General features: G+C 40.4%; 1 protein-coding gene across 1 annotated transcript in view; it reads left to right on the top strand.

Annotated features, from left to right (window-relative positions):
• The window catches only part of myripb (myosin VIIA and Rab interacting protein b), a 298451-nt gene that overhangs the window by 234496 nt on the left and 42802 nt on the right, over positions 1–21153 (top strand). The window contains exons 4-7 of the mRNA XM_039666448.2: positions 2655–2791; positions 18035–18115; positions 20609–20706; positions 20966–21046. Coding sequence (XP_039522382.2) covers positions 2655–2791; positions 18035–18115; positions 20609–20706; positions 20966–21046 — 397 coding nt within the window. The remainder of the gene's footprint in view (positions 1–2654; positions 2792–18034; positions 18116–20608; positions 20707–20965; positions 21047–21153) is intronic.

Raw genomic sequence — 21153 nt, 5'->3', positions numbered from 1 at the left:
CACATTCTGTATGTCTCCCTCTTCTAAGACACCTGATTCAACTCATCAGCTTATTAGTAGAGACTGCAAGACCTGGAGTGGGTGTGTCAGATAGGGGAGAAAAAGGGTGTGTCTCAATCACCTCCCTAGTCAAGGCACTGTGACATTTTAAAAAAACAAATGGCTGACTCCTTCATTAGTCAAGGAGTCGGATATTTTAAGAACAAAATCACAAGAGAGCACTGAAAGTTTGCTCCTTAAAAAGTCCCATGCACTGTGAAAACCAGGGTAAATCAATGGTCACTATGTTCCCTAAAGTTCTGTAGCATAAAAAACTTAAATCACGTGGGCCAACTCACAACACAAAATGACACGCGATAGATGTTTAATTATATAATTATATTAAGTATAAACTAATTTTTAGACAGGTAATGGACATGATCTATTACATTTATAATTTATAAACAAGCAAAGTATTTTTCAAAATACACAAATAGCATTAAAAAATAACTGCAGAAAGATTTTGGTTCTGCTGTGGTTCATAAATACCAGTAGTAATGTCGTACAATGAAGGCATTGTCATCTGTGCGGAAATAGGGTCATCAGTTCCCAATATGTAGTGAGCCTGACTCCCTGTGCCCTGACGCACCCATACAAAATGTGCAGTGACAGGTTTGAAAACCCGTGTCAGATAGGGCAAGTATCGTGTTTTTTGTGACTTATCATGCTTTATATCTATTTTCATTTAACATCCTGTGCTGTATTTTCTCATTCATGCATTTTTCTATCAATCTAACGTGTCAATAAATTTAATTGCTGCTCTGAGACAAGGCATTTTGTCTTCCCTACACACCAATTAAATTTAAGAACATGAACAAAAGCTAATATAGAAATTGCATAATCAGTGCAAAAAAATGTTGTATTTTTTCTACTTTCAAAGTTCCTCTGAAACCCTCCATCTTTCCAAGCCCCACCTGTATACTGTAGATCTGCAATGGGTGATTTCATATATGCTTATATGTATATGTGTATCTATATGTGTCTTACATAGTGTGTATGTGTGTGTCTTGGCAGTAGCAAGTCTCTGTAGCTTGCTCTGCAGAAGCATTTGATCTATTCCACCAAAACACATTAACCTTGTCATACCCATTACCATTATCATTACCTCATTTCCGAGTGTGGTCATGATAGAAATTAAAATACACTGTGTTTGAAAGAATTATGAGAATGTCCTCTGTTTTTAATACAGTGCAGTGCAATGAATTTAACATCAGGTTCTCAGCCTGCCAAATAAAAAGAACAATGAATAAGAGATAGAACAGAGCTACACTGAAACTCACTGACTGAATTTTAGTTCACACTAACCCATTTAACCAACACCAAAGAACATGGAGGGGAATAGTGGTGGTGTGTTGGAAAAGTACAGAAAACAGAATCACCTTTAAATAGAAGTAGAGGGGACGTGTTCCCCCATCCCCCACAGCTGCAACGCCTCAGATTTTCTGTTGAACTAATTTGGTTTGTCTAAACAATTACATTTGTTTGTTTTTCACTGAAGTATGCTTTTGTCTTTTAATAGAGAAAATGTTGACTCAATAATACTATTAAACAAATATGTATAATTTATCAGTATTCACAGAAAGAGAAAATGATTAATTTGGGATTTCGTTTAGGCCTACTCCAAACCCTGTGCGTGATTCTCTCTTGTCATCCATCTCTGTCCTCCTCTGCTCATGTTACCCAATGGACACAAGTTATATTCATTAAAGCTTCAGAAAGCCAATTATGGTAATGATCCCGTTTGCCATGGGAAGTGTCAGGGAGCTTGGCAGACTCACATATGAGTATTTTAATTCCCTTCTCAGATTTAATTCATATCTCATTTAGATGAAAATTTCCTCTTGAATAACTATGAGTTTTGGGCGAACTCTGAAGATTTTTTTGGGGAATTCCTATGGAGAAAATAAAAGTGAGCAGTCACTGTGTTTTATTTTTGTCATAATAAACTGTACAGCACAGTAAAGAACTAATTTTCTGATATTACCATAAAGCACTTAGTTGCCATAGAGATTACTTGACAGTTCTATTAAAGCAGTGTTATAACCTAACCGGAGAAGTGATAGCACAATGTTGACTCCAAATAGTTGAATCTCGAACAATGACTTCGAAATTAATGAAATAAAGCAAGTCAAAGGGCAATGATAGATATATGACAATGAAGACATGTTTAAATTTAATTGCAATAGGTCATTGATCTTAAATAGTTATAATAGAGCAGAGACAGCACAATCATTAGAATAGAGTAATGGCTGCACAATCTCTATAATAAAGCAATGTCAGCCTAATATAGTAGTTGTCACTGAGCAATGACTACATACTAATTAAAAGTCTTTTTACTTGATGAAATAGTGCAGAGAAAAGACATTAGTCATACTTTGGCAATGCATACACAATTGATTTTTAAAGTAATGTTCTATTATAAATGAAATACAGCATTTGCTTACTAGTATTTGAAATAAAACAGTGACACTGGTTACACACTCTCAGCATTATAACTAGAATAATCCCACAGCCAAAATAAGAATAGCATTTCATCTAATATTGCTTTGTGTTGCTTTTAATTAATTTGTTTATTAGGTTAAATGTATCATCCAACCACTGTCTTTTGTGTGTAGGCTCTTGAGGACACAGTCTCTAGAATGGTACTACAATAATGTGAAGAGTCGGTTTAAGAGATTTGGCAGTGCCAAAGTGCTGAAGACCCTCTACAGGAAACACATCATCGAAAGAGGAGCATTATCTGAATTACCAGGTACCAAATACATGCATACATCAAGAATTTAGTGTGTGTATAATATTGATAAAAGTGTGTTTAGGTCATAGCATAGAATTGTACAAGGAGTTGCTCATGGAAAAGTCTTTATTAATTGATAATCTGCCCTTTCTGATTATTATTTTTGTGAACAAAAACTTGTTGGTGTTTTACTGAATCTAGAGTTCATTTCAGCTGGAAACTGCAGTGAATTGTTTGAGTGAGTTTTGCAAAAAGGTAGGTAGAGGCATATTTTTTCAACAACACATTCCGGGTTTAGATCCAAAATGAATTATACCACATTAGGCTACATATTAGCAAGTGATATATGCCAATGCTAATGCTTTAGCATCTCAGCATCATGTTAGTATCACTATGCTAGCAGTGTTATACTAGAATAACTGACCTAAACTATAATTTTGCTATCAGTCCATGTGATAAAAAGGGTAACAGTGCAATGGTGATAGCTCACTAGTCACTACTAAAACTATTTTATGTGTAGTATAGTGTAAAATGAAATAATCCCCTTGCCATCAGACTAACACCCACATATACCTTTCATCTCTCCTATCTCTATCAGAAGAAATAGGATTACTGCTGCTAGGCCTTCATTTGAAATGAGAAATGCGGATTATCCAACATGAGTCAGTGAGCACATTGAATGTGTGTGTGGACAGTGACGTAATGATTGAGTAACTTCTTCCTCCTCATAAATTATCTGTCACTGAGCTTGTTTGTCATGAGGGTTCACGTCCTTATACAGTTTAATCTGTGCAAGAGAGCGAGTATTTATGTGTAGTCGCAGCTTGTGTAGTTCAGCTATAGTTGAATGAATCCATGTTTGTGTCTGTTTCAGCTTGCTTGACTGTTTCTCTCTGTCCTTGAAAAACACACAGATCAAACTAAACAAGAAACATTGACGTGAAACATTGAAGTGATCTCACAGTGGGTCATGGCTGCAGTTGTTAAATGGTCTGCCTCTATGACACCACACTTTAACTGCACCCAGAGAGACAGAACAGAGCAGATAGAGAAGCAATATTTATTTCATAGGTTTGATTAAATGATATATCACTCTAACAATTCATTTTTAACACATTTGTTAGAGCATGCATATGGTGCTTTGTGATGTAATAAACATTTTAAAGTTAACTTTTTTTGTAGTTTTTTCAAATTGCTTAAGCATTAAAAGCGGAACTTTAGGCCCACTTATCGAAACCGTCTCGGGTTATGACTATAACCCTTGTTCCCTGAGAAGGGAACGAGACACTGCGTCGAGAATCGACACTTTGGGCACGCTCCCTAAGCGTGCGCCTCTGAAGTATGAATGAAACTAATCCAATCCTGATTGGTGTTTTGTCGTGACGTAACATGTGACGGCATACCCGGAAGTATAAAAGTGACGCTGTCACAACACACACTAGCCTCGCGATGAAGCAAGACGCTCTAAGGCCTCAAGGGGCATGGCAGAACGACACAGTGTCTCATTCCCTTCTCAGGGAACAAGGGTTATAGTCATAACCCGATACGTTCCCTTTCGAGGGAACTCTACACTGCGTCGAGAATCGACACTTTGGGGAACGAGTGCCCACTAGGCCACGCACCGAATAGGCCTGTCCCGGAGTTAAACTGTTTAAGCACTCAGCAAGGACTGAGCACGTGTGCACCGGGCGTACTAGGAAGGTGGAGACTGTAAAAACTAATAAAAGTATGTGGAGTAGCTGCCTCACAGATCTCCTGCAGAGGTACTCCCGAAAGAAGGGCCCTAGAGGAAGCCATGCCTCTAGTTGAATGAGCCTTTATGGCTAAAGGTGAAGGCAAGCCACGCACCTTGTAAGCCTCCGTAATAGCCTGGACTATCCAGTTACTAATAGTCTGCTTGGATGCCGGGAGCCCCTTCTTAGGTGACCCAAAACATACTAATAATTGGTCTGACCTTCTCCAAGAAGAGGACCTCTCAAGGTACAAGCTCAAAGCTCTGACAGGACAGAGCAAATGAAGACTCTCTTCTTCCGCTGACACATGAGGTGGAGGATGGAATGCCTGAAGGACTATAGAACGAGCCGTATTCCATGGAACTTTAGGCACGTTGCCCGGACTCGGGTGCAAAAAGGCCTTTACTCTGCCAGGGGCAAACTCCAAGCAAGCTGGCGTCACTGCCAGGGCTTGGAGATCTCCCACCCTCTTAAAGGGTACATATCATGCTTTTAAATCATTCATTTTTACTTATAAATCATACATTTGTGGTCTCTATAAAGCATAACTGTAATGCTTGGGTCTGAATTCCTCATTATTATAGCTCCACAGGCCCCTTTTCTACCCCTTTTCTGATGTGCTTCTGTGAGCAAGTCGTTTCGAAGTGGCCCCTTTTAAATAAAAAGGAGTTTCGTCTTTCCCTGCCCGCTTTCCAGGTCGCTGAGTTCACGGTCGGTTCAACTCCCCGCGTTCGGCCATTATTGTAGTTTGATAAGAGATATACGATTACTATAGCTTCAAAGAACATTTTTATTCACACGTTAACAAAATGTCAACAACGGAAGACTTGTCCATCAAGCCTTACATATTCGAGCCAGAGCGAGCGAGTTGAAAAAGACGACGACAAACCTGTAGAGCAACGTCTTCATATGGATGCAGTGGTATGTAAGTTAACTATGTTGTGTTATTAGTGAAAGTCGACTATTTCTCTTGTTAAAACAAGCACACTGACAAGATAAATGACAAATGCCGTCACCTGTGAGTCTGATCTTACCACTAAAAATCTGTATTGATAACAATATGATAACTTACGTTTAGAAAGCGTCAGAAAACACAACAGCTAAATGATAGAAGGAATTTAGCCCTCATTCAGACGAAGTCGATCGGCAAACCCTTCTGTATACTGGCGGAGGTTGTTGAAGTGGGGATCCTTGAAGTGCTTCAGGTCACTACATCCAACAACTGAACATTTTGACTAGCCCTCTTATAACTTCTGCATTATTGAGCTTGGACTACAAAATCGGAGCGAGAAATAATAATGGCAGATTGCTCGAAGTTTTGGGCCGGTAGTCAATGTCCTTATTTGTCAGTTCCGCTGCAAATACTGTGACGTAATTGTTCATAAGTAAATGTAATAGAGAATAGGAAAACAGGTTGAAAAATATGACCAAAATAGAATATAAAGATATAAACGAAGCACCTGAAGAGAATAATTTCATCTTTTCTATACTTATAAACACTCCAAATATACAACAAAATGCATTTAAGGGCTAAAAAAGTGGATTTTGCATGATATGTGCCCATTAAGTGAGGTAATAGCTAAGAGAAAAAACATTTTCAGCGTTAAGTCCTTAGGTGAAGCCGACTCTAAAGGTTCAAAGGGGGCCAGGGATAACCCTTCCAGAACCATTGCCAGGTCCCAGGCAGGAACCCTGGACCTGGTTGCCAGTCTCATCCTCCAAGTACCATGGAGAAACCGAATGACCAACTGGTGCCTCCCCAGAGGCCAATCACTTAATGGTGCGTGGAAAGCCGTACCAGGACCCATGCAGATGTGTTGGGAAGATGATACCATGCCTCTACAAAATTTACTAGGGGTACCAGCCTCTCGAGACTGGCCTCTGGTGTTTTTCAAGCATCTTTCTCAACTCCCTGAAGCGGAATACCGGCAGGCTGTAGTCGATACGGTCCTTGTTACCATAATCGATGCTTTTTCTTTTTTATAATATTTTTGCTGGAAAGAGATGCAGCCCAAAGCGTCGTTGATGGCGGGCAACATACATCGTTTCCTAGAGGGCTCCGCTGCGAGAACAACCTCGGTTGCCCCGCAGAGGAGGGGACAGCCCACCGAGGTCCTACCACTTCGGTTAGGACCTCTTTCCCGAAGCCCTCCTACCCTGAATGACGTCCCTCAGGTTGCCTTTCTGGCTGAAGGACTTCGATTTCTGAGAGCGTTTCCTCTGTTGCTCCAGGAGGAGGGGCTCTAGAAGAAATGCTCTCTTTCTGCTCTGCCCGGTGTGAGGAGCTGGCTGATGTCTGGGGCTGATCGCTTTGCCCCACCCTACTTGATTTAGACTTCGCCTTACGGGGGAGATACTGCTGGAACGCGTCAGATTGTTTCTTCGCCTCCTGGAACCTGTCGACGGCCGATGTAACGGCGTCACCGAACAGACCAGAAGGCGAAAGTGCCGCATCAAGCAGAAAAGACCTATCCTTATCCTTTATGCTGGATAAGTTCTGCCACAGATGCCTCTCTGTGGCCACCATGGCAGCCATAGAGTGGCCAATGGCGCGGGCCGTCTCTTTTGTGGCCCGGAGAGACAAATCTGTGGCCTTCCTCAACTCCGCAACATCTTTAGGAGTCAGCCCCTCCCCCTCGTCTAAATCTTTCAGGAGATCGGCCTGGTATGCCTGCAAGATCGCCATAGAGTGCAGACATGAACCAGCCTGACCTGCCACCATGTAAGCCCTGCCTATCAATGCAGATGTGTCTCTGCAGGGCTTACTAGGCAACGCCGGGATTTTTAGGGAAGATGCCGACTCAGGTGAAAGATAACCCGCTAAAGCTTGTTCCACCTTCGGCATCTTCCCATAACACATGTCCCCATAACATTGCTGTAAGCAACCAAACTGGGACTGGAGACACGGGTCGAGTGCGGCTTATCCCACGATCTTGTGATCTCTCTGTGGAGATCAGGGAAAAACGACAAACCCCGGCGCTGAGGTTGCGATCTGTGCTGCAGGAAACACTCATCAAGTTTACTTTTAACTTGCGTTCCCTGCTCATTATGTGGCCAGCTGATGTAAAGTCTGGCCACAGCACGAGTCACAACCTCAACCAGCTCCTCATAATTTTGGCCTCGAACTGGCGTGCTAAACACACGGTCGTCAGCACCAATGCTGAGCACATCCACTTCCTCGGAAGCAGTGAGCTCAAGCACTGGGACCTGATCGTGGGCAGGAGAAGCCGCGATGCGGGCTCCTGCACCACTCTCAGAGGCTACAGGATCCGCAGACAGAGAACGAGAAAATTCCTCAGCATTCTCATTCTCATCTGCGAGATCCCGCTGCGAACCCCATGATCTCAGTCACCGCATCGCCTCAACGAATGCAGGACCAGAACCCTGAGGAACGCAAGCATAGGAGCGCAGCACTCTCATTGGCATTGCATCACAGTCTGCACAAGCAGCCCACTCGAGAGCTGCTTGTGCATGCTGCACTCCCAAACAATTCACACACAAAGAATGCGTGTCCCCCCACCCGTGATGTAACGAGGGCAGGGATGCACACATCTTTTGAACTGTTTGCTGGCCACTATTTTTCAATATACATGAGACAAACAACACCAAATAGACAGACAGTTTTCACACAGAGCGCTTGCTGAAGAGCGAAAGCTAGTGTGTGTTGTGACAGTGTCACTTTTATACTTCCGGGTATGCCGTCACATGTTACGTCACGACGCAACACCAATCAGGATTGGATTAGTTTCATTCATACTTCAGAGGTGCACGCTTAGGGAGCGTCCCCAAAGTGTCGATTCTCGACACAGTGTAGAGTTCCCTCGAAAGGGAACATTCACTCATGCACCTAATCTTCAGACCAAGTCTGCAAAACGTACTCGGTTACTAACGTACCCTCAGTTCTCTCTAGAAGAGGGAACGAGTACTGCATAATAACTTACACTAGGGGAAAACCTCTTTTCCACAAGATATTGAAGCCAAAAATTATCCTTAATTTTAAATTAATGTAAAACGCATTGCGGCAGCAGACATAGGCAAGACAGCTCGCGTGCCTATTGGCTGTCCTGCAACAACTGCAGCAGCCTATCAAGAGAGGCCCTTGGTGACCTCAGATCCAATGGGGCGCTTCACGCCCACTACGTCACCTCCCACCGAGGCGGGCATGGCCTGGGCCTATAAATACAACTCGATAAGCTAATATAATCTGATTTTTCATCACCGAAGCGAACCATAGCGTGTTGCTGGCACGGCAAAAATATGCAGTACTCCGTGTATCTTAGACCGGAGGGAAAGCATACAGTGGGCGGCTGGGCCCGATTTGGGCCAGCACATCCTCGCTCTTCGAAAAGAACATTGGGCAGTGAGCATTGTCTTTTGACACAAAGAGGTCGACTTCCACTTTGTAGAAAAGGCGCCATAGCGACTGGACTGTTTGCGGATGCAGGGGCCATTCCCACGGGGGAATATTGTCCCTGGACAGCTTTTTTGGGCCGTCAGTGAGCGCAGATGGTGCTGAGACCAAACGAAGTGGCGTTCTGTTAAAGGGATACTCCACTTTTGTTGGAAATAGGCTCATTTTACAACTCCCCCAGAGTTAAACTGTTGAGTTTTACCTTTTTTGAATCCATTCAGCCGATCTCCGGTTCTGGCGGTACCACTTTTAGCATAGCTTAGCATACATCATTGAAGTGCACAAGATCATTAGCATTTCTCCCCAAAAAAATTACCAAAGTGTTTCGATATTTTTCCTATTTAAAACTTGACTCTTCTATAGTTACATCTTGCACTAAGACTGACGGAAAATGTACAGTTGTGATTTTCTAGACTGATATGACTAGGGACTATACTCTCATTCCTGCGTAATAATCAAGAAACTTTACTGCCGTACCATGAGTGCAGAAGGCGCGATGACACAAACTTAGTCCCGGTCACGTTGGAACCAGGGCACTATTTTCAGGCGCTGCGTCATAACATTACGCCTGCTGCACTCATGGTACGACAGTGAAGTTTCCTGATTATTACGCAGGAATGAGAGTATAGTTCCTAGTCATATCAGCCTAGAAAATCGCTTTTGCAGCTTTGGCGTTGAACACCTTCGAGCCCGCAGGGTCGACACTGGGAGTTCTTCGCAGTGGTCACAGCCTCCTGACGAAGAGCGAGGGCTGCGTGGTCTGGGCCCAATTAGAGAGCGCAGATCACATGACATCATGCCGGGCTCAGTGGTAGGCTGCTGCAGTTGCTAGACAGCCTGCTCTAGGTCTGCTAGCTCCTGCACTGCATTGACAACAAATACAAAAATTAACGATAATTTTTGGGCTTCAATATCTCGAAAAGATTAATCTTTCCCGTAGCGTTCCATTTGAGACCGGCCTTTATTTACCCAAACCTGCAGCCACACACCAGGCATGTAAAAGAGACAGGTGTCTATTTGGGACTTGGCTATTATTTGTTTTACGGTGTGTAGTTATGTGTGTGTGTGTGTGTGTGTGTGCGTGTGTAGGTGTGTGTGTGTGTATTTGTGTGTGTGTATTTGTGTGTGTCTAAGCTGACCTTGATTTATGTGTCTTTGAGCTGTAGGGAATATGACTCATCCATACTCTAATAATCTGTGTGAGTTCATATAAATAAGAGAGAGTAATACGGTTATGTATTTTGTGTGCTCTATATACTGAAAAATGCATTTACCACATGTTTAATTTTTATGGTTTATGTGTTTGGGTGTGACAAAGATCACATATTATACTGTTGTCATAGTGTACAACTGTGCCATTATCAGTTTGTCAGAAGCACAAATACTGTTTTTAAATTTCAGCTTGTTTTCAGCCAAATGAAGGGCTATTCTTAGAAATTATAGTCTGTCAGTGAGTGAGTCTGCTAGACTATATCAGTTTGCGTGTACACAATGAACTGACATTTCCTTAATGAACTCATTTGAATGCTTAGTGTTTCTAAATTGAGTGAGCCACACTCACAGTTTAAATGACTCTGTGAAGGTGAGACTGTACTGAACTCAGGGGTGATATGATTTCCTTCAGTGTATGTAGACTTTTCCAGTGTCCAGATCACATTTCCTGTTTCTGATTTTCTGTCCAGGACCTTCAGCTCTATGAATCTTTTGTGAGAGTGCTCTTGAACCAGTATAAGATTTTGGATGCTTGGATGAACATTTACTCAAAATTTAAAAACAGTCATTCTCCTTGTGTTTCCCCTACGTGTATTTATTAAAGACTGTTGATTCTGTGTTATTCTTTGTCGTGAACTATGATATCATATTATAATAAGTATATTTGTATTTGTTTAAACTCAAAACATTTATATTATAATTTCTATTATGCATTATGCACATTATTATAAATTATAATAATATGATTTAGTATATGTTGTATTTTATTTTTTATAATAATTTTACAAAATATTTACTCAAAATATTATCAAAATCAGAAGTGGCTGTTTAGAAGGTTTATTTTTGTTTGTTTGTTGTTCTAACTAAAAATCATTTTAGTAGTCTTTAACAGTAACTTAAAACAGCTATTTCAGGTGTTGAGTTTTTTTATTACTTTGTTTTATTATTAGCTCAATATTATTTTATTGGGGTTATTTTATTTTACAAAATATTTATTCAAAACTCAAACCCAAACCCAAAAATTCAAATTCCCAATGTTTCTAATGATAATGGCTCTCCAATCGTGCAGTAAACATGATAATCTCTACCTGTAGTCGTGGCTGTGCGTGTTGCGGTTACAGACCAGGCAGGATGTGTGGTGGTCTTTTTCTCTGTGCTGTTGTCATGGTGATATTGAGCTGGCTCTCTCGGGGTCAGCTGAAAAAAAAGTGAAAAGGTAACCGAATGGCCAGGTGGGCGCAATAACGACATGTATATACATTTTTACAGTAACGTCCCTCACTTTTTTCCTCAAGCTAACCTTTTAGTTTTGACCTGTAACCAGTCTGTGAACTAGTCTGTGTAACATTGTGTTTAGTAAAACACACCTGAGAGTTCCTGCACAACATGGATAGGAAGTGTGTATATATTTTTGCATTTACAAACCTGGTATCCGACTGTTTTCGAATGTGTGCATGTAAATAAGAAAAAAATACAATTACAATACAAAAATATTTAATTTAACTTTATTTATTTTATCATTTTAAATTATTATTATTTTTTCTTAAAATTGATTTTATTTTATTTATTTAATTATTTTGGGAATATATGAATGCAGTTAAATGATTCTGTGGGTTCTCTTACAAGAGGTTCTCTCGTATTGCGTAAGTTTAGCTTACATCACGACCAATCAAGGGCGTCTGCGCCTTCACAGCCTCATAGCCCACCAATATGGGCATGGCTTAGCATATATAAGCAGGACTCGGAGGCTGTTTCTCTGATTTTCATCTCTAAAGCGAAGCTCTATGCATCGCTGGATCTAGAGGGAAGCCGCCGTGGAGAAAGCGACAAAGCCAGCTTAGGACAGCACCTGAAGAAGCCGGCCGTCTTCGCCACCTTCAGCCATCCGTGTGAGCTACGCTATCCGGCGACGTATCCTTTCACAAGCGTTCACGCTTACTATTAAACACTTCGCCCAAGCGTTGTGCGCGTCTCAGGGCTATCATAAAACGCTCCCCATCCAAAGCGATCAGGATGTCAAATATGCATGTAAGTCTCGTGCCCGCTCACAAGCACTTACGCTTACTACTGTAACACTTTGCCCAAAGCAGTGTGCGCACGTCACAGGGCTATTGTAAAATGCTCCCCATCCAAAGCGATTGGGACGTTAAAAATATGTATGTAAGTCTCAAGCCCGCTCACAAGGGTTCACATTTACTATTAAACACTTTGCCCAAGCGCTATGGGTATCAAAAAACTCTACCCATCCAAAATGATCTGGATGTCAAAAATATGTATGTAAGTCCCACTCACAAGCGTTTACGTTTACTTTTAAACACTTCGCCCAAGTTCTGTGCGTGTCTCAGGGCTATCATAAAACACTACCCATCCAAAGTGATGGGGACGTTGAATATGTATGTAAGTCTCATGCCTGCTCGCAAGCGCTCACTAACGCTTACTAGTAAACGCTTCACCCAAGGCCCTGCTCGCGCATCAAAGAGATCACAAGACAATCAGGCAATTCATATGCAATCAGGACGTCATATATGAAACAGCCCACCGCTGTCAGAGAACCGCCGTATTCAAGCACAGAGGGCACGCGCGTCGCGCCCACAACTCCAGTTCAGCTTTTAGGGCCCACACAGTGTGGCGATTAGAACCCGGAGGCCATTCGGCCCCAAGCTGTATTTTTATTTATTTATTTATTTACAGGGTCAAATTCAATGCACATTAATAAACAAGTGTAAACGTGCCAGAATTAGCCCAAGAGGCTATTTTTCATCCGTAGACCCTTACACAGTCACCCTAAAAACAGAGACACAGCATCACACATATACATGTCATAAAAAAATAAACATATATTATCTAAAACAAAGTAAACATGAGAGAAAGAAAAGAGAGAGAGAACGAGAAAGATGGCTACACAGGAGAGGAACAAAGTCAAGAACAATTGGTACAAATAAGTCTATTGTCAAGAATACAATACTAATGTTGACGGTGCTGAATTGTCAGTAACCATTTTTTAAGATGAGACTGAAAAGAACCAAAAGCATGTAATCTTCTAATTGTTGATGGGACAGAGTTCCATTCCCTTGCAGCTCTGACCGAAAACACAGACTAGCTAAAGGTACTTCTTTTGAGAGGGATAATACAGTCCCCTCTTTCCCCACCCCCTTGTAGATCGGTGAGCAGTTGTTCTAATGTTCACAAACTGTTTTAATGGTGAAGACAGGCTATGTATATTCTTAAACAGCAAACAGATATGTAGATATTTGGTTAAGTTATCCCAGCTTAGCAAGTTGTATTTTTTTAATATTGAGCAGTGATGAAACCGAACTGATTTCTTGTCAAGAGTTTTTAGTGATTGTTTATACAAAGACTCTAGTAGTTTCAGAGTAGTAATACTAGCTTGGGACCAAGTAGTTAAACAGTAGGTAATATGAGAAATAATCATGGAATACATATACATCAAAGCGGCTTCAGATGACATATAATAACGAATAAATCTAAAATTTGATAAACTAAATCTGAACTGGTTACAGACCTTTTTAACCTGTGCCTTTAATGAAAATTTGGAATCAATCAGAATACTAAGGTACTTAAATTCAGATACAACTTGTAATCTTTCCCCTGATACAAATACATCTGGCAGTATACTTAAATTCTTAGTTTTGGTGAAAAACATACACACTGTTTTAGAGAGATGTTGAACAAGCAGCATTGTTCTAGCCACGCCGCAAAATGAACCAGGGATTCTGTAAGTGCATTTGCAACTTGTGACGCACTACTTCCGTGTATATAAATAACAGTGTCATCTGCATACATTTGAATGTCAGACAGATGGAAGAGCATTAATGTACAACGGAAAAAGTAAAGGACCCAAAATAGATCCTTGTGGAACACCAGTGGATATTAGAGGAGCTGACTTATAATTCCGTATACTAACAAACTGTGTGCGACCTGACAAGTATGATTCGATCCATCTCAGCGTATGTGGAAAGAAATTAAAACTTGATAATTTCGACAACAGAATTCTGTGGTTTACGGTGTCAAAGGCCTTTTTGAAATCAAGAAACACAGCCCTGACAACCCCTCCTTTATCTAATAGAGACTTAACTTTCTCAGTGAACTAGCAATTTGCCATCTCAGTTGAATAGTTTGCTCTGAAGCCAAATTGCATTGGATGTAAAACAAAAGAACTGTTATTCAAATAATTAGTGATTTGCGTCTTTTGACCATACGTCAATATTCGCCTTTTTAGGGCCCCCTTAAACGTCGCTAGATGGCGATCCCGGGCCGTACAACTGATGCTTTACCTTTAACGTCAGTTAGGTGACGGGTTAGGTTTAGGGTTAGGTTTAGGTCTGGGGTAGAGTTAGGATCCCATAACCTCATCTACCGACGTTTAAGGGGGCCCTAAAAAGGCGAATATTGACGTATGGTCAAAAGACGTCCCAAAACGTCAGTTATATGACTTTTTGGGGTGAGACTGCGCTGTCCAAGCACAAGGGAACATCCCCTGAGAAATTGAAAGATTGATAATTTTAGTGATAGGATTAACTATTGATTCACTAAGCTCTTTAAGCATCACCACGTCCATACCGAATATATCCTTTGCTCTAGATGGTTAAAGAGATGTAATTGTTCTTTAATTGTTCTGTACATGTATAAAACAGGGCAGGGGTTTCAGAATGAGTGCTAAGCACAATAAGGCAGGGCTATTCGAGCCCACAGTGCAGTGCGCTTTCATACAGTGCGCTTTCGAGCATGGACCGCGACTGCAGGGAATGCGGAAGTAGCACATCTACTCCGGGCAGAAATAGCGAAGCTGCTGTGCAACGGGGCTATAGAACTGGTACCGCTTTCTCTGAGCGAGTCAGGCTTTAACAGCCTTTATTTTCTTGTGCCCAAGAAGGACAGTGCCCTCAGGCCATCTTAGATCTGAGATATTTGAACAAAGTGCTTATGAAAAGACTGTTCAAAATGCTTACGACCAGGAAAATCCTTGCGCACACTCGCCCGAGGGACTGGTTTATCTCTCTTGCATTACGGCTCTGCAGCCCTGGTTAGCAGCCAACTGGTTTCAGATACCCCTTTCCACCGAAAAAAGAACTGGTTCGGAACTGGTGCTGGTTCAGAGTTGGTTCAACTTGCGAACCCGTTCAGAACCTGTTTGTTTTTCCACTGACTAGAGCGCCCAGGGAACGACGTCGTTACGTCACTGTGCACGTCGCTAGAAACGCGTCGCTTGCTCGTGTACCAAGAAAACTTTAAAAACAATTGAAATATGTAAGTCTTTTAATCTTTTCGTTTGATACGTAATCTTTTCTGATAAGTTATGTACCCCTGTCTTGTGTCATTTTTCTTTCCATTTATTTGTTCTATATCGTGACTATATATGTTTCTTCTTTGCTTACGTTTCAAATAAATACTAAATAAATAAATAAAAACACTTGCGTGTTTCTGCAGTTTCTCCTGGCTTTGCGATGGTCAGAAAATATGTTTAGAATACATCTAAACCCGCCCCAGCCCCCGACGTAAACATGACGTGCTAAAAGAACGGTAAGAGTTGGTGCCGCTTTGGAACCAGTTTTCCCGGCCGCAAACCGGTTCTTTGGCTGTCAAAACACAAAGAACTGGTTCGCGCGCAGGCACCGGCTCCGAACCGGCTCTCAAAATGCTTTGGTGGAAAAGGGGCTACAGGGGTGTGATAATGGGAACTCATATCGAAAGGTCATCTCAACAGATGCGTCCAAATCCAGTTGGGGCACTCTCTTCGAGGGCAGACCGGTCTTTGGCAAGTGGTAGGCTCAGATCTCTCTAGAAGAGGGAACGAGTATTGCGTAACCACCCGTGCTCGCGCCACGAGCGATTTTGCTTCAGTCAATGAAAACCAGAGAAACAGCCTCCGAGCCCTGCTTATATATGCTAAGCCACGCCCATATTGGCGGTCTATGACGCTGTGAAGACGCGAGCGCCCTTCATTTGATGTGATGTCACGTCGGGCTCAGTGGTAGGTTGCTGCAGTTCCTGCAGGGCAGCTTATGAGCATGCTAGACAGCCTGCTCTAGGTCTGCTAGCTGCTGCTGCACTGCGTTGACAATGAATGCAAAATTAAGGATAATTTTTTTGACTCCATATCTTGAAAAGATTAATCTTTCCCGTAGCGTAAGCTAAACTTACGCAACACTTGTGCAATACTTTGTTCTCTCTCGAGGTTACGTTAGGTAACCAAGTACGATTCTTTTCTTAGCGATAAAATTGGCTCTAAAAAGTCATCTTAATGTGACAAGCAATGAGGATGCATACTGTATATAAATTAGCATTCCTAGTTTCTCTCTAAATTCGGTGAGTGGTCGGGGGGTGGTGACGGTGCAGTGGATAAGACACATGGCTTTGGTGAAAGAGACCTGGGTTCGAATCCACTGTGAGACACCAATGTGTCCCTGAGCAAGACACTTACTGTAACTCCTTGCTCCAGAGGCGTGCAACTCTGACATATATAGCAATTGTAAGTTGCTTTGGATAAAAGCGTCAGATAAATGTAAATGTAAATTTAACATCAGTTTTGTCAACATATCTTAAAGGACAACTCCGGCGCAAAATGAACCTTTGGTCTAATTACACATTGCTACCTAGTCAACCGTTATCTGAGATTTGTTTTCATGATTGCCGAATGTAAATAGTTTTATCTCTAAAAACAGTTTAGCCTATAGTGCTAGTATATAAGGCATAGAGTAATGACAAATAAAAATCGCTCATTATTACCACTAACAAGGCTCAAAATAGCCCCACAGTAAAACGACAGCATAACAAAGGTCCCTACATTCAAACCGAAGCATTGAGAACTTTGTCAGTGTCCATACAGTTTAATAAGAAGATATTTTATACACACAGTCAACTTCGCGAATACAGGAAGAAGCCATCTTTGAAAATTAGTCTCTACCAGTCGATCTAAGAACGCCGATCCATGTGCGCTGAAATGTGCAGAATCTCATATGGTCCGTTGTTTTCGGAACAAACACGAACCGTTTTCTTCTCTTCAATATGTACACGTAGCCTACTGTTCGCGCTCACATTATCACCTTATTCACATCTCACCGGTGGACATGGATCGGCGTTCTTAGATCGACTGGTAGAGACTAATTTTCAAAGATGGCTTCTTCCTGTATTCGCGAAGTTGACTGTGTGTATAAAATATCTTCTTATTAAACTGTATGGACACTGACAAAGTTCTCAATGCTTCGGTTTGAATGTAGGGACCTTTGTTATGCTGTCGTTTTAGTATGGGGCTATTTTCAGCCTTGTTAGTGGTAATAACAAGCGATTTTTACTTGTCATTACTCTATGCCCTATATACTAGCATTATACTAGCACTATAGGCTAAACTGTTTTTAGAGATAAAACTATTTACATTCGGCAATCATGAAAACAAATCTCAGATAACGGTTGACTAGGTAGCAATGTGCAATTAGACCAAAGGTTCATTTTGCGGCGGAGTTGTCCTTTAAGCTAGCAAATATAAAAATCGTTATTACATCCCATATTTTGCTCTAAATCTCAATGACAGCTTTGCCAACTAGAATAGAGCATCAAACACAGATTTTTCACAGACAAAAAGAAGTTTATGACATTTTAAAAAGGAGGTGGAAGGAGGGCCATTTCAAACTCTGAGGGATGAATTTGCCAAAAAGTGATATACTTTCCTGTTTTGTGTTTCAACACAGTCTTGTTCAGCCAGGTACTGTGCATTTAAATAGTTGCCTATTATTCTTCAAAAACCTATTTGGAAATCACAAGTAAATAAGGGAACTTCTACTGAAAAGAGATGTCTGTGTACATTGTCTAGATGTCTGAGTAATGTAATGCTTTGTAATGTTTTGTTTTCCTTTGATTTATGTCTCTCTTTCTCTGTTGTTTTGTTAGAGGTCAGCGCACATGAAGGCAGTAATGAGAATGGCAGTGTTTGTGATGGCAGTGACTCCACGCTCTACAGGCAGAGTGAAGGTAACATGAAAAATCAATACACTTCTGCTCACTGCACATGTGTTTTCAAATTTCAGACCCAAAAGGATACTTTAAATCTGCCAAGTACCTTTTAATCCTTAATCTCAGTCCTGTAATGTCATTATCAATTTATATTTTGGTAACACTTTACAATACGGGTGCACTAATAAAAACAGATCGTTTTTTCCCCCAAAATGCAATAAATCCAATATTTTTTTTTTTTTAAATGCAATTAATCAAAATAAAATTTTATACACATTGAATTTCTTGTGCATACTATAAATCCATTGCTTTAATATAACAATATTCGGTAACATTTTAAGGGTTCATGTCATGAATTATCATGAATTCATGGATAAATGAATTATGCATTAATTCATATTAATATCATCAGGAACTAACAACGTTTTTTTTAACAGTTCAACGTTTTTCATTCATGAATTCATGGATGAACAAAACCTTAATTAAAACATTAACTAAGACGAGCACATCATCATGAATTATGATTTATTAAGCATGATCTAACGTTATGCATATCGCTGTTGTCAACCTTGGGACGTCGCCGCTGAACTTTTTTGACGGCGATCAGCTGTAAACTGGCTTGGTCCTACTCGGTTTTCATTGACTTTGAATAAAACAACTGAAAGTTTTCCAAAAGATCCTCTGGGGGTCAGTGTGTCAGCGTGACAGAAGTTTGATGCTGTCGTGTGAGAACAAGCAACAGCCGGCATTTCCTCCTCCCGAGTCCATCTTCTTCCTCACGTAAATGATTCAATTTCGATGTCACGTTTACCCATGCAGGATGCCTTACCCTCCGCAGGTTCACCAATGCTGTCAAAATTATTCATTTTTTTGTTTGTTTGTTGATCGAAAGGACAAAATAGAGAAAACCTAGGAAGCCGGGTTAGTTAAAGCGCTGCCGTTACTGTTTACATTGCGTGGAATGGTGCGTTGTGATTGGTTTAGCGGATATGTGGCATTTTGCAGAAAAGGGAGACTGGCGTTTGTCGCGGTTTGGAAAGAAAGGGAGAAAACATTACATAACAATACGTCCCATTTTACGTAAAATTAAACATTGTTTTGTATCTGGTCAGTATTGAAAAGTCAGATTTTTGCAGTAACTCATTTTTTTTTTTAAATGGCGTTTATCGCGTTTTGGAACCAAACTCTTAATATGTTTAATTACTTCATTGTTAGTGCAAATTCATGTGCAAAATTACTACAATTACTAAATGACTAGTTAATAATGATGTGCCCCAACAAGTAAAGTCATAACATAATGATACCTTTGCAAATCATTAGCTAATGATTAATTAAAGCAGACAACTGGAAGTTGAAGTGCATAGCTTTGACTAATTGTGGTAATTAACACATTAATTTACACTATTAGTTAATAAAATATGTTATCGAGGAATTAATACACAATGACACATTGAATTAATAGCAATTCATGTATTACTTAATCTATTAATCTTATAGACTCTTTATTAGTTTTGCAGTAATGCAGTAATCATTAATTAATGGTTTAGTTCTTCATTAGTTATACATTAACTCATGATTATCTGTGCATTAGTTAAGCGTGAATTAATGCATATTAGTGCACCAGTATTGTAAAGTGTTGCCTATATTTTTTTAATAACAGTAGAAATCGTGATAACAATTTTTTAGGGTTCTTTGATGAAAATATCAGCATTTATTTGAAATAGCAATCTTTTGTAATTATTACAATTTACAATTGTCTTTAATGTCTTTATTAAATGTTGATCAATTTAATGCCTCCCTGCTGAATTAAAGTATTAATTTCTTTGTAATTAATCTACTGCATGGAACCCATTAACTACACAAACACACACACAAACACACCGTTGCACAATTTGTTGTGTGTGTGTGTGCGTGCATGCATGTGCGTGTGTTCTCTAATCACTACTCCTAATGTGTGTGCACTAACTTTGACGGGTTAAATGCAGAGGACAAATTCCGAGCATGGGTTGCATGGCCTTCACATGTCACTTACTTATTGGTTTCCATGTTTTATGGGGACTTCCCATAGAAGTAATGATTTATATTTTTGTACAAACTGTATATTCTATTCCCTGACCCTGTACCTACCCATCACAGAAAACTCTGCCATTTTGATTTTCAAAACTCTTAATTTAGTATGATTTACAAGCTGTTTTCCTCATGGGGACCAAAAAAATGTGGTCCTCACAATATAAGGTTTACCAGGTATTCTCACAACAATTTAGGGATAAATCCTGTGGTATATTGTGTTACCCATTGGCATGAGGAACAAAGGCTCTTGGCTATAAGTGCTGGTCAATTGCTGTAATCATTACGGCACTCAAATGGTCTATGAATTATTATGAAGATTAACACCCGACATACAGTACACAAACACACACAAGTACATAGAGAAAACAATCTGCTTTCATTGTGCATCTAGTTTTATAGACATTAAACAGATTATAAGAGGTGTGTATGTTGTGGATACAGGTCACAGCATGGCAGACACGCTTACTGTCGCTCTACGTGTGGCAGAGGAGGCGATAGAAGAAGCCATCGCTAAAGCAGAGAGCTACAAAGACAGCCTGGTTAGAAACTCCTGTTTATATATCATCCTTCTAACCACCAAATCATCCCTCATTTAGACATCCAAATATTCAGACATTTATGCATACATCCATCTATATGATTCACCCATGTATACAAATATAACTTGTGTTCAGATGTTGTTGACTTCCATCTATCTGTTTTGACTATTTCTTTAGTTTCCTGAATATCTAACTGCAGTCAGAAAAATACTGTACGTTTCTCTCTTATTGCTGCCTGTCTTTCTTTCTTATATGACAGGAGAAACAGAATGAGGCTCGCTATTTGCGAGACCACAAGGAAGAGCTCATAGAGGAACTTGCAACGACAATTGTTCAAAAAGTAAGAACTGTTATTGAATGAGAAAATACACTGTAGTTTATAGTAACTGTATATCAAGGTTTAGGTCAAAATTTGCCCAAAATCATAATAATAGAGGAACATCAAAC

This window comes from Pimephales promelas, chromosome 22, assembly GCF_988280905.1.
Source record: "Pimephales promelas chromosome 22, fPimPro1.hap1.1, whole genome shotgun sequence".
Classification (NCBI taxonomy): domain Eukaryota; kingdom Metazoa; phylum Chordata; class Actinopteri; order Cypriniformes; family Leuciscidae; genus Pimephales; species Pimephales promelas.
The sequence above is the reverse complement of the archived record's forward strand: the minus strand, read 5'-3'. Positions and strand labels throughout refer to the sequence as shown.